Source organism: Salmo salar, chromosome ssa03 (assembly GCF_905237065.1).
Source record: "Salmo salar chromosome ssa03, Ssal_v3.1, whole genome shotgun sequence".
Classification (NCBI taxonomy): Eukaryota; Metazoa; Chordata; class Actinopteri; order Salmoniformes; family Salmonidae; genus Salmo; species Salmo salar.
Genome location: NC_059444.1, coordinates 27327044 through 27341430, shown reverse-complemented (window position 1 = coordinate 27341430; position 14387 = coordinate 27327044). Strand labels below are relative to the sequence as shown.

Genomic DNA, 14387 nt, shown 5'->3' with positions numbered 1-14387 from the left:
GGACTGGTGCACTTCACAAAATGGATGGCATCATGAGGGAGGAAAAATTATGTGGCCATATTGAAGCAACATCTCAAGACATCACTCAGGAAGTTAAAGCTTGGTCGCAAATGGGTCTTCCAAATGGACAATGACCCCAAGCATACTTTCAAAGTTGTGGCAAAATGGCTTAAGGACAACAAAGTCAAGGCATTGGAGTGGCCATCACAAAGCCCTGACCTCAATCTTATAGAAAATATGTGGGCAGAACTGAAAAAGCATGTGCGAGCAAGGAGGCCTACAAACCTGACTCAGTTACACCAGCTCTGTCAGGAGGAATGGGCCAAAATTCACCCAACTTATTGTGGGAAGCTTGTAGAAGGCTAACCAAAACGTTTGACCCAAGTTTAACAATTTAAAGGCAATGCTGCCAAATACTATTTGAGTGTATGGAAACTTCTGACCCACTGGGAATGTGATGAAAGAAATAAAAGCTGAAATAAATAATTCTCTCTACTATTATTCTGACATTTCACATTCTTAAAGTAAAGTTGTGATCCAAACTGACCTAAAACATGGAATTTTTTACTGGGATTAAATGTCAGGAATTGTGAAAAACTGAGTTTTTAAATGTATTTGGCTAAGGTGTATGTAAACTTCCGACTTCAACTGTATACTTGATGACCCTACCGTGGGACAGACTGTTTGTTCCCACACTCGGTACTCTGACTCTATTGGTTACAAAGACTTTTGGCCCCCCATTCTATTCTAACCACCTCTCGCCGGCTGTGTATTTATGTTACCTGATGAAATTTCTGTATAATATGATCCTATTGCCATCTAATGCTCATTCAAATGTCATAAATCAACACTGCAGAGCTCTCCCTGTCCTATGCCGTGCCTTGATTGTATTACTGTTGATGATATCTGGAAAAGTGCATGTGCACCCTGGCCCATCTACTGTTGCTAGCCCCAATTCTGACTTGTGCTCTGATATCTGTTTCACTGATATCTGCTCTCGTAAAAGCCTGGGTTTTCTGCACGTTAACACTAGTAGCTTATTACCTAAAATTGATTAATTTAAAGTGTGGTTTCACAGCTCCAATCCAGATGTGTTGGTCATTACTGAGACGTGGTTAAGGAAGAGTTTTTTTTTTTTTTTTAAACTGATGTCAACCTTTCTGGCTATAACCTTGTTTGGCAGGAGATCTTCCTAAGGTGGGGGAGTGGAAATCTTTACCAAGGATCACCTTCAGTGCTCGGTTATCTCCACTTAGTCTGTCCCCAAACAATTTGATTTGCTGGTTAAGCATTCAACTTTCAAATAGCTCTTCATTGACTGTTGAAGGTTTTTTTTTCATCCTCCATCAGCACCGGCCTGTACCCTACCTGCCCTAAGCTCTCTCCTGGCCCCTAAACTCTCTCTGAATTTGTCCTGCTACAGTAGGTGACCTAAACTGGGACATGCTTAAACTACCTGACCAAGTCCTAAAGCAATGGGACTCCCTAAATCTTTCTCAGATTATTACCAATCCCACAAGGTATGACTCCAAACACCCAGAAAAGGCTACTCTCCTCAATGTTCTCCTCACAAATAATCCTGATAGGTACCAGTCCAGTGTTTTCAGTAATGACCTTTGAAAACTGTTTAACAGCCTGTGCTCTTAATGGCTGCTCAGTGAGACGTCCTGTCCTGATTTGTCATAGACGGTTGCTAAAACACTTTAATGAGCAAGCCTTCCTTCATGACCTGGCCTCTGTAAATTGGTATAGAATCAGCTTGATCCCCTCTGTCAAAGAAACTTGGACGTTCTTTTTTGATATCTTCAGTGATATTGTTAACAAACACGCCCCCATAAAGAGAACTAGAAATAGGTTCAGCCCCTGGTTCGACCGTGATCTTGCAGAGTTACTCCACCTCAAGAATTCAATTTTTGCCGAAAGGCTTGGCACACGCATACTCAGGCTGACGAGCTCTCGTTCAGGCAAATGAGAAATAAGTGCACTCAGGCTATCCTGAAGGCCAAAGTTAGTTACTTTAAGTAGCAGTTCTCTCTCTGTCGGTGTCACCCCAAGAAGTTCTGGAAAACGGTTAATGACCTGGAGAATAAACCCTCCTTCTCAAAGTTGATGATGTGGTTGTTACTGACAAGAAGCACATGGCTGAGCTCTTTAATCACCACTTCATTAAGTCAGGATTCCTATTTGACTCAGCCATGCCTCCTTGCCCGTCCAACATTTCCTCATCCCTCACCCCTTCTAATGCGACTCCCCCGATGCTCCTCCCTCTTTTCCCCTGCCCGCAACAAAGTTTCTCCCTGCAGGTGGTCACTGAGTCCGAGGTGCCAAAGGAGCTCCTTAAACTTGACCCTAAAAAAAACATTGTCACTGCAACATTAAAGGTCCTCAATGATGTCACCATTGCCCTTGATTCTAAGCAATGTTGTGCTGCTATTTCTATTGACTTGGCCAAAGCTTTTGATACGGTAGACCATTCCATTCTTGTGGTCCGGCTAAGGAGTATTGGTGTCTCTAAGGGGTCTTCGGCCTGGTTTGCTAACTACCTCTCTCAAAGAGTGCAGTGTATAAAGTGAGAACATCTGCTCTCTCAGCCACTGCCTGTCACCAAAGGAGTACCCCAAGGCTCGATCCTAGGCTCGATCCTAGGCCCCATGCTCTTCTCAATTTACATCAACAACATAGCTCAGGCAGTAGGAAGCTCTCTCACCATTAATATGCAGATGATAGTCTTATACTCAACTGGTGCCTCCCCAGATTTTGTGTTAAACGCTCTACAACAAAGCTTTCTTAGTGTCCAACAAACTTTCTCTACCCTTAAACTTCTTCTGAACAGCTCCAAAACAAAGGTTGTGGTTTGGTAAGAAGAATGCCCCTCTCCCCACAGGTGTGATTACTACTTCTGAGGGTTTACAGCTTGAGGTAGTCACCTCATACAAGTACTTGGGAGTATGGCTAGACGGTACACTGTTGTTCTCTCAGCACATATCAAAGCTGCAGGCTAAAGTTAAATCTAGACATGGTTTGCCAAACTAACCCTGATTCAGATGACCATGCTAGATTATGGAGACGTAATTTATAGATCGGCAGGTAGGGGTGCTCTCAAGCGGCTAGATGTTCTTTACCATTCGGTCATAAGATTTGCCACCAATGCTCCTTATAGGACACATCACTGCACTCTATACTCTTCTGTAAACTGGTCATCTCTGTATATCCGTCGCAAGACCCACTGGTTGTTGCTTATTTATAAAACCCTCTTAGGCCTCACTCCCCCCTCACTCCCCCCTATCTGAGATATCTACTGCAGCCCTCATCCTCCACATACAACACTTGTTCTGCCAGTCACATTCTGTTAAAGGTTCCCAAAGCACACATGTCCCTGAGTCGCTCGTCTTTTCAGTTCGCTGCAGCTAGCGACTGGAATGAGCTGCAACAAACACTCATACTGGACAGTTTTATCTCAATCTCTTCATTCAAAGACTCAATCATGGACACTCTTACTGACAGTAAGAGCCACAGTTGTGGCTGCTTTGCGTGATGTATTGATGCCTCTACCTTCTTGCCCTTTGTGCTGTTGTCTGTGCCCAACAATGTTCCTACCCTGTTTTGTGCTGCTACCCTGTTTTGTCCTGCTACCATGCTGTGTTGTCATGTGTTGCTGCCATGCTGTGTTGTTGTCTTAGGTCTCTTTTATGTAGTGTTGTTGTCTCTCGTCATTATGTGTGTTTTGTCCTATATTTTTATTAGATTTTATTATTTGTAATCCCAGTCCCCATCCCTGCAGGAGGCCTTTTGCCTTTTGGTAGGCCATCATTGTAAATAAGAATTATTCCTTAATTGACTTGCTTAGTTAAATAAAGGTTAATGTTGGGCAATTAGGTCTGGCTCGCAGTCTGTGCTCCAGTTCATCCCAAATGTGTTCGATGGAGTTGAGGTCAGAGCTCTGTGCAGGCCAGTCAAGTTCTAACACACCAAAATCGACAAACCATTTCTGTATGGACTTCGCTTTGTGCATGGGGCATTGTCATCCTGAAACAGAAAAGGGCCTTCTCCAAACTGTTGCCACAAAGTTAGAAGCTCCACCAAACTTTACAGTTGGCACTATGCATTCGGGCAGGTATCGTTCTCCTGGCATCCGCCAAACCCAGATTAGTCCGTCGGCCTGCCAGCTGGTGAAGCGTGATTCATCACTCCAGAGAACACATTTCCACTGCTCCAGAGTCCAATGGCAGCGAGCTTTACACCATTCCAGGTGACGCTTGGCATTGCGCATGGTGATCTTAGGCTTGTGTGCGGCTCCTCGGCCATGGAAACCCATTTCATGAAGCTCCCGACGAACAGTTCTTTTGCTGACGTTGCTTCCAGAGGTAGTTTGGAACTTGGTAGTAAGTGTTGCAACTGAGGCCAGACAATTTTTATGAGCTATGCGCTTCAGCACTCGGCAGTCCCGTTCTGTGAGCTTGTGTGGCCTACCACTTAGCGGCTGATCTGTTGTTGCTCCTAGACCTTTTCACTACACAATAACAGCCCTTACAGTTGACCGGGGCAGCTCTAGCAGGGCAGAAATTTGATGAACTTTTGTCTATGGAGATTGCATGGCTGTGTGCTCGATTTTATACATCTGTCAGCAACGGGCGTGGCGGAAATAGCTGAATCAACTAATTTGAAGTAGTGTCCACATACTTTTATATATAGTGTATATACTGAAAGATATACACAGATCATGAGGATAATTTCGTAGTAAAATAACATCTTATACTTTAGCTTGCTTTGGGTTTATGTTTAGACACTGTACGCATTTCTTATCATTGAGGACACCACTGGAGGCTGCTGAGGGGAGGACGGCCCATAATAATAGCTTGAACGGAGCGAATGGAATGAGGGGTGTGTGTTTGATGTATTTGATACTATTCCAACTCATTCCGCTCCAGCCATTACGACAAGCCCGTCCTTCCCATTTAAGGTGCCACCAACCTCCTGTGGAGGACACACACATACCTGTCCGAAGACTTCCTCATTCACAGTGAAGGTAAGGTCCAGCATGTCTGTGATGTCATTGTCTTTCATCCACTGTAGACTCTGATGGAACTCCTCGTCTAGGTATTCCAGATCACTCAGGTCAGTGGCTCTGCACAGGTAAACATATTTATCTCACACATTAACTGCTTTGGGGTTCACTAGGTATTACTGCACACAGCAACCCACTGCCTTAAAGTCAATCAAGGGGAGTAACTCACTCACTAGCCTGAGGTTCATTTTCTTTGTGTTTAATTGTAAAGAATGCTGATTGTGTCAGTTGTTGTAGCCCATTATCATCCTATCTGGGGAGACTTGTCATTAGTGCTCACGCTAGAAAGTCACTCAATCTGGGTTAGACTGTGTTAAGCCTCAAACTTCTTTGGACATTTATGCCAGACTGCACACTAATCCAATATGGATAATTTTTCTTTGTTGTTAACGTGGCAGAGACTTTTTTTCTGTACAGAAGAATTGTAAAGGTCAATGTCGAGCGACAGAGACACTCACAGTCTAAGGAGAGCCTTGTAGAAGGGCCGCGTGAAGAAGGCATCCAGGAGATACTGGTGGATCAACACCAGTCCCAAAATACGCCCACTAAACCGGAACCTGCACACAAACACACACAGACAGGTCTCACACAACTTCAAAATCTTCAATATAGAAATGCTACCAAAAATAATTTACAGAAACTTGTTACAAATGAAGTCATCCATGATTCACAAATTACATTTTTGAAAGAAGCAACATTTTTTCTTTTCATTCTCCATTTACACTGAATGATGTTAACTGTCAGGATTTCTTTCCAAATAGTAATGTAAAATTAACACATTTACAGAAAGACCTGTGTGAAGGCCAACTTACAGAAGAGGAACTTTGAGGCAATTAAAACTTTTCAGTCTGAAAAAACACCAGGGCTTGATGGTATACCAGTAGAGGTATATCAGACCCTTTTTGATGTACTCAAAGATCCATTATTAGCATGTTTTAATTACTCCTATTAAAAATGGTAGACGTTCAGGTACTCAACAAGGACTGATTTCATTACTACTAAAACAGGACCCAGGTGGTAAGTATAAAGATCTAGTCCATTTAAAAACTGGAGGCCTCTTACACTTCAATGTTGCGATGTGAAAATCCTGGCAAAATGCATAGCACATAGAATAAAAAAGGTTTTACCAGATATTGTTCATCCTGATCAGACAGGTTTTTTTACATGGACAATATATTGGAGATAATATACGACAATTACTTGAAACAATTGAACATTATGAAACATCAAAGATACCAGGCCTGGTCTTCATAGCAGATTTTGAAAAGGTGTTTGATAAAGTATGACTAGAATTTATACATAAATGCCTGGATTACTTTAACCCATTATATAAAAGATTCACTGAAATTAAAGTTCTGTACAGCAACCCCAGATATAAAATAGTAAATAATGGTTTCGTCTCAGAAAGTATTGAGCATTTAAGAGTAGTAAAACAAGGCTGTCTGTTTCCATATCTATTTATTATGGCCATTTGAAATGCTAGCTATTAAAAGTAGATCTAACAAGAATATCAAGGGGTTAGTAATCCAGGGCATAAAAACAAGTTTCAATGTATGCTAACGACTCAAGTTTTTTTCTTAAGTCCGCATTGTGGATCTCTGCACAGTCTCATTGAAGATCTTGATCACTTTTCTAGTCTCTCTGGACTAAAACCTAATTATGACAAGTGTACCATATTATGTATTGGATCATTAAACAACAGTGTTTACACTACCTTGTAGGTTACCAATAAAATGGGCAGATGGTGAAGTAGACATACTTGGTATTCACATCTCAAAAAAGATAATAGAACTGACAAATCAATTTCAATAGAAAGTCAGCAAAAATAGATAAGATTTCTGCAACCATGGAGAGGTAAATACTTGTCTATTTATGGAAAAATCACATTGATTAACTCTTTGAACCTATCACAGTTTACTTACTTACTAATGGCGCTACTCCAGACGACTCGTTTTTTAAAATCATATGAGCAAAGAATATTACATTTTCTTTGGAATACTAAGCCAGACAAACGTGCCTATTTAACTTGTTTGCCTGCCGCATATTAAAGATACAAATTGTCTGAAAGGAAATGGCATAAATAAAAAAATATACCAGTTTCATTTGAGGACCAAAAAGTTGACAGCTGCGCCATACATGTTGCAAAATAAATGGGAAGAGATTTTCTATGTACCGATTCCATGGCACATGGTTTATGAACTGGTACAAAAAACACTTGATTCAACACTTCAAGTTTTTTCAATGTAAATTATTATACAAAATTCTTGCCACTAACACAATGCTATATATATGGGGCATACAACTATCTCAGCTCTGTAGATGTTGCTGCGAAGACAGAATCACTAGATCATTTATTCTGTAGCATGTTTCTGGTCACAGGTTCAGGAATGGTTAAAAAAATCACAACATTCACTTACAATTAACCTTACAAATAGCAGTGTTGGGTAATTTGGAAAGCCAAATAATAATACTCGTAGGAAAGGTTTATCTTTAGCTCACAATCTGTGGATATTATACGATTTAGAAAGGTTCAAAATGTATGTAAAACATCACAGCACAATTGAAAAATATATGGCACATGGAAAGTCTATTGTGATAGGTGGGATGGGCTGAGAGTGGCTGAGGGGTGGGATTAAAGAGCTTATGTTTAGTAATCTATTGTTATGTGACTGCTTAATATAAAAGTACCATGTATGCAAAATGTATGTATATGTAGCAGAAAAGCTGTAAAAAACAAACAAGACATGTGTCCTCCGAAGAGGGAGATTGCTGGATGGGTTAATATAAAATAACAAATAAACTAGAAATCCAATGCAATTAAAGTGTTTAGGTCTCTTGACATGAGATTTCTATGAAACCCATTACTTTTTTCCTCCATACAAGAACAAGCCCAGGTTCATGATCATTAGGACATGGAAAACATTTGAAAATGCTCTGCAACGGAAAACAATTAAGAGTGTTTCTTATTAGACAAGTCAAGGTAGTCCCTCCTGGTTTCAGTCAGTTTTCTTCAATTTGGGGCCTAATGAACACATCCCAGGTTTTATGAGTTTGAAGGAAGCTTAAACACAGGACAAGCAGATGCCCTCCTCACCAATCCAGATGGTTCTCTACGAAGGCGGACATGGGGCTGATCTGGACGGTGTATGTGTCGTTGGCTGAGTACTCAAACAGGCCATAGTAGGGGTTGAACAGCTCCTGAGACAGCAGGAAGAAGAACTCTCTGGATGGCCCACTGTAGTCCAGCCTGATGGTGTGGGAAAAGAAGAGACCTGAGTTATGTCAGTAGCAGACAAATAAAACAAACATTTGTTAACCTCTATCGCCCCAAAAATGAGCAGTTTGTTCTTTAAAAGACGAGAGGGGGTTCCTTCTTGACACGTTAATTACTTTTTCAAAGTAACTGAATTGAATTCAGTAATCCTAAAGACATGTTATTTCATGTGTTCAGGTAAATAGAAGAAGCTTTGGTGTACCCCTCCTCTCCTATGAAAGTGATGTAGAGCTTATTCCTCTGTAGTTCCTTGCGTGAGTAGGCCATGACCTGGTTAAAGGTACCCTCCAGCAGGTGGTCTCTCCGGACGATAAGCCTGGAACACAACATCATAGGATTGCTCAGCAACACAGACATGGATATTCAGTATAGTGCTAATTTGCATACACAAATTAATTTGCATACACAACACTCATGTCATTGGAGGACTGCATGTCACGGAAGACTGCATGTTCTATTCTGTAACTGTATTTGAAAAAGGTGTGCGTAATCATGTTAATGGACATTTTAGACTGCTTTCCTTACTTGATCTTTCCTGGGCCCTGGCCATAGCCTTTAGCCTCCAGTTTCCTGTAGAAGTTGCGTAGTTTGGCCTCAAAGTCTCTCCGGTACGGGGCAGGTGCTCTCGCTCTCGACATTCCTGTTGACAAGCACATTCAACTCCGTGACATGCAGTCCTCCAATGACATGAGACATGGATATAACACAAGTATAACCATATGTGACATGGTTTTTGACCAATTCTTGTGAATACATTTAACCCACTACGGCTCTGTTTGCCATTAGTGCCAACCCACCTGGAGAGTTCTGTGGTGAAGACCCTGGTGAACAACGCGGAGAGAAGCTGAAGCCAGGATGGAAGGAGGGCGGAACATAGGACATGATCTCCTCTTCAAACAAGCTGTAGGGACATCCAACAAGTGACAAACATGGAAATAATGACAATACTACAATGAAACATTCAGGGGGTAATAACAGTTGCCACCTACCTCAACAGTATCACCAGGTCTGCATCACATGCTAGTTTCTCCAGTCTTTCGGTGCCCTCTGTTCTGATGTAGTGGATCTTTTCCCTGCAAGCACACATGACACAGACATTATAAACATACACTATAATCTGGACTAGACTGGGTGTGTTCTATCAAACCTGACAGAATATAATAACTTTATTTGGTTACACTTTACATTAGTGCCTTTACTACTGTGTAATTATTCCTGTAATTACAGTGTAACAAATTACTCCCTATTACACTATTTACACTGTACTTAGGGTTACTTCAGGGTATGGTTTTGGTTGAAGCTAGGGTTAGTTTTAGGGTTTTGGTTGAAGCTAGGATTAGTGTTATGGTTTTGGTTGAAGCTAGGGTTAGTGTTATGGTTTTGGTTGAAGCTAGGGTTAGTGTTATGGTTTTGGTTGAAGCTAGGGTTAGTGTTATGGTTTTGGTTGAAGCTAGAGTTAGTGTTAGGATTTTGGTTGAAGCTAGGGTTAGTGTTATGGTTTTGGTTGAAGCTAGTGTTTTGTTTGATGGGGGGTATTTTACCATAGGAAAATAGGGGAGTATATTCAAAATAATTTGTAGACAAATGTTTGTTATAGTTGTAGGTAAAAGCATTTGGATCTCCCAAGGGGTTAGGGTTAGTCATGGGAACCAAGGAGGTTTAGGGTAGGACTCAGGCCTCAGGAATGGTTAAGGTTAGGTATGGGTGCCAGAGAGGTTAAGGTTAGGATTCAGGTCTCTCGAGTGGTTCGGGTTAGGTATAGGAGCCAGAGAGGTCAGTGTTAGGGCTCAGGCCTTGGGGGTGATTAGGGTTAGAATAGTTCCAGACAACAGTCTTTCAAAAGGAAAGGTCTGTATACTAGGCTGATGATAGCTACAAGACCTACATGTACAGTTGAAGTCAGAAGTTTACATACACTTAGGTAGGAGTCATTAACTAGCTTTTCAACCAATACATACATTTCTTGTGAACAAACTATAGTTTTAGCAAGTCGCTTAGGACATCTACTTTGTGCATGACACAAGTAATTTTTCCAACAATTGTTTACAGACATATTATTTCACTGTATCACAATTCCAGTGCGTCAGAAGATTACATACACTAAGTTGACTGTGCCTTTAAACAGCTTGGAAAATTCCAGAAAATGATGTTGTGGCTTTAGAACCTTCTGATAGGCTAATTGACATCATTTGACTCAATTGGAGGTGTACCTGTGGATGTATTTCAAGGCCTACCTTCAAACTCAGTGCCTCTTTGCTTGACATCATGGGAAAATCAAAAGAAATCAGCCAAGACCTCAGGAAAAACAATTGTAGACCTCCACAAGTCTGGTTCATCCCTGGGAGCAATTTCCAAATGCCTGAAGGTAACATGTTCATCTGTACAAACAATAGTATGTAACTATAAACACCATGGGACCACACAGCCGTCATACCGCTCAGGAAGGAGACGCGTTCTGTCTCCTAGAGATGAACGTACTTTGGTGTGAAAAGTGCAAATCAATTCCAGAACAACAGCAAAGGACCTTGTGAAGATGCTGGAGGAAACAAGTACAAAAGTATCTATATCCACAGTAAAACGAGTTCTATATCGTCATAACCTGAAAGGCCGCTCAGAAATGAAGAAGCCATTGCTCCAAAACAGCCATAAAAAAGCCAGACTACGGTTTGCAACTGCACATGGGGACAAAGATCATACTTTTTGGAGAAATGTCCTCTGGTCTGATGACACAAAAATAGAACTGTTTGGCCATAACGACCATCGTTATGTTTGGAGGAAAAAGGGGGAGGCTTGTAAGCTGAAGATCACCATCCCAACTGTGAAACACGGGAGTGGCAGCATCATGTTGTGGGAGTGCTTTGGTGCAGGAGGGACTGGTGCACTTCACAAAATAGATGGCATCATGAGGGAGGAAAATGATGTGGATATATTGAAGCAACATCTCAAGACATCAGTCAGGAAGTTAAAGCTTGGTCGCAAATGGGTCTTCCAAATGGACAATGACCCCAAGCATACTTCCAAAGTTGTGGCAAAATGGCTTAAGGACAACAAAGTCAAGGCATTGGAGTGGCCATCACAAAGCCCTGACCTCAATCCTATAGAAAATTTGTGGGCAGAACTGAAAAAGCATGTGCGAGCAAGGAGGCCTACAAACCTGACTCAGTTACACCAGCTCTGTCAAGAGGAACGGGCCAAAATTCACCCAACTTATTGTGGGAAGCGTGTGGAAGGCTACCCAAAACGTTTGACCCAAGTTAAACAATTTAAAGGCAATGCTACCAAATACTAATTGAGTGTATGGAAACTTCTGACCCACTGGGAAGGTGATGACAGAAATAAAAGCTGAAATAAATCATTCTCTCTACTATTATTCTGACATTTCACATTCTTAAAATAAAGTGGTGATCCTAACTGACCTAAGACAGGGCATTTTTACTGTGATTAAAAGTCAGGAATTGTGAAAAACTGAGTTTTTAAATGTATTTGGCTAAGGTGTATGTAAACTTCCGGCTTCAACAGAATATTCAGAAACACACCAAAATATATTAAATAAGAATAATGAATCCAAAGGGCTTTCAAATTAGGGGAATATTTGGGATGGGGAATAAGTGCAAATCATAAATGCAAATCATAAGTCAAATCCCCAAAATAGGGAGAAAAAAAGTAATTCCTATAAATATTCACTCAAATTGAAACTAAAGTAAGCCTATGAGGAGTTATTTCCATCACATAATTTCTACCAAATCCACACAAAAGTAATCAAAGGTAAAGAGATTCTACAGGAATTCAGACAATAAATAATAATGATTATGACAAGTACAATAGATCTGTAGCTTTATCCTAAACCAATTCATAAATCCCAGTAGACTTCAAGTCTAAAGCAGCCATAAGATGGAGACAAATTACTGTGTGGCTTTTTATTTCTCATTGAGGCCAAGAGCCGGGCTGCCCAATCCTCTTCCTGAAGATCTACTGTCCAGTTGGTTTTCAGTCCAACCCTAATTTAGCGTATCTGATTCAGCTAGTTAAGGTCTTGTTGAGCAGCTAATTAGTAGAATCAGGTGTGTTAAATTAGGGTTGGACTGAAAACCCACAGGACTGTAGGGTTGGGCAGCCCTGGTTTAGAGAATCAATGGTTCCTACTGGTCTAATCCATTGTCACTCTGCTCCCTGTCTTTGAGTTTTTGACCACCAGGCCAAAAATTCTAAGGTTCTCCACTGTATGAGCCCTTAAGTGGGCATACAACCCTTCTGAATGTGGTATGGATTTAAAAAAAAATCTGCATTGTAGTGCATTGTGTGTCTCTCTAATATAGAGTTCATGACAAACAAGGCACTCGATCGCATAAACCACATTTCCAGTATCTAATGGGACTACATGCCTGATTGGCCCCCCCAGACCCGAAGGCCTATTGGACAGAAACTTTTTTGGGGTAAAATGCTTATTCTGTACCAGTTTCTTCTTAGACAGGCTTGAATGGACTAGATGTCCTTCAAGTTCTTATTCCTCCTATAGGCTGAGATTACCCTGAAATATTTCAAGGCCTCACAATCATTCTGGGCCTGTTGAAAATTAGATTTAAGTTCAGAGTGGAACCCCTCCAGAGCCTGAGAATAAGTCCCCACAGATGGAACCACGTGGCGGTTATCCTTCTCTACCTTATATGCTCCATGGGTCTGGAAGGTCTGATTTACCTCAGTCTTAACCTCTCTTAGGAACTGCCTAGAGTAGCCCATGGGCCTTAAGGCTGAGGAGAGTATTCTTGTGGCCTCTATTTCCCCAGGGAAACTACAAATTCTGTGGAAAGGTATAAGTTGTGATTTGATCAACCCCCTTTATGTGTGTTTTGCATGGAAACTACATTTGTGAAGGAAGGCATGTCTATCTGTTTCCTTAAAGAAAACTTTAGTTGCCAATTGTTTGGTTTCTCCCCCCTTTTCAATGAAAAATATCTGTGGATCTAGAAATGCAATTTTTTTTGTATTGCAAATTATGTGTAATGGTGATTGCTAAGTGATGTGAATTCAAAAGGTTTAAGAATTCCCTGAATTCAGAGATGGAGCCTCCTCCCAGTCCAAAAATACCATCCAGATACCTAAGGTGCAGCAATTGTAAGGTCTTACATTTAAGGAAATTAGTAGATTTGGATAGAAAACACTAAGGTTTCTAAAACTGTTTGAATGGTGTCTGTGAGTATAACAGAACTCATATGGCAGGCCAAAACCTGAGAAGATTCTATGCAGGAAGTGCCCTGTCTGAAAATTTGTAGTCCTTCTGTTGCATCTTTATCGAAATTACAGCATCTGTGCTGTTACATGACACTTTCTAAGGCTTCCATTGGCTCTCTAAAGCGTTCAGAAAGCGGAATGACATGCCTCCTGTCTCTGGGCAAAGTACAGCAGCAGAGTTTGTAAGTGGCCTGCCTGGGGACAGTGAGACTGAGATGCGCGTTCACGAGACTTCTCAATTGTTTTTCTTTCAGTCTTTGAATGAATACAACGTTGTCCGGTTGGAATATTATCGCTATTTTACGAGAAAAATAGCATAAAAATTGATTTTAAACAGCGTTTGACATGCTTCTAAGTACGGTAATGGAATATTTTGACATTTTTTGTCACGAAATGCGCTCGCGCGTTACCCTTCGGATAGTGACCTGAACGCACGAACAAAACGGAGGTATTTGGATATAACTATGGATTATTTGGAACCAAAACAACATTTGTTATTGAAGTAGAAGTCCTGGGAGTGCATTCTGACGAAGAACAGCAAAGGAAATCCAATTTTTCTAATAGTAATTCTGAGTTTAGGTTGCCCCAAACTTGGTGGGTGTCAAATTAGCTAGCCTGTGATGGCCGAGCTATGTACTCAGAATATTGCAAAATGTGCTTTCGCCGAAAACCTATTTTAAAATCTGACATAGCGTTTACATAAAGGAGTTCTGTATCTATAATTCTTAAAATAATTTATGTATTTTGTCAACGTTTATCATGAGTAATTTAGTAAATTCACCGGAAGTTTTCGGTGGGTATGCTAGTTCTGAACATCAC

General features: G+C 41.0%; 1 protein-coding gene across 2 annotated transcripts in view; it reads right to left on the bottom strand.

The window, feature by feature from the left end:
• LOC106599291 (E3 ubiquitin-protein ligase HECW1) overlaps nt 1-14387 on the bottom strand; it is a 57094-nt gene that overhangs the window by 10720 nt on the left and 31987 nt on the right. For both annotated transcript variants that reach the window (XM_014190454.2, XM_014190450.2), the window contains exons 18-24: nt 9329-9412; nt 9137-9240; nt 8865-8979; nt 8542-8655; nt 8160-8312; nt 5524-5622; nt 4996-5125 (exon numbers count right to left, since the gene is read on the bottom strand). In XM_014190454.2, the coding sequence (XP_014045929.1) occupies nt 4996-5125; nt 5524-5622; nt 8160-8312; nt 8542-8655; nt 8865-8979; nt 9137-9240; nt 9329-9412 (799 nt within the window). The remainder of the gene's footprint in view (nt 1-4995; nt 5126-5523; nt 5623-8159; nt 8313-8541; nt 8656-8864; nt 8980-9136; nt 9241-9328; nt 9413-14387) is intronic.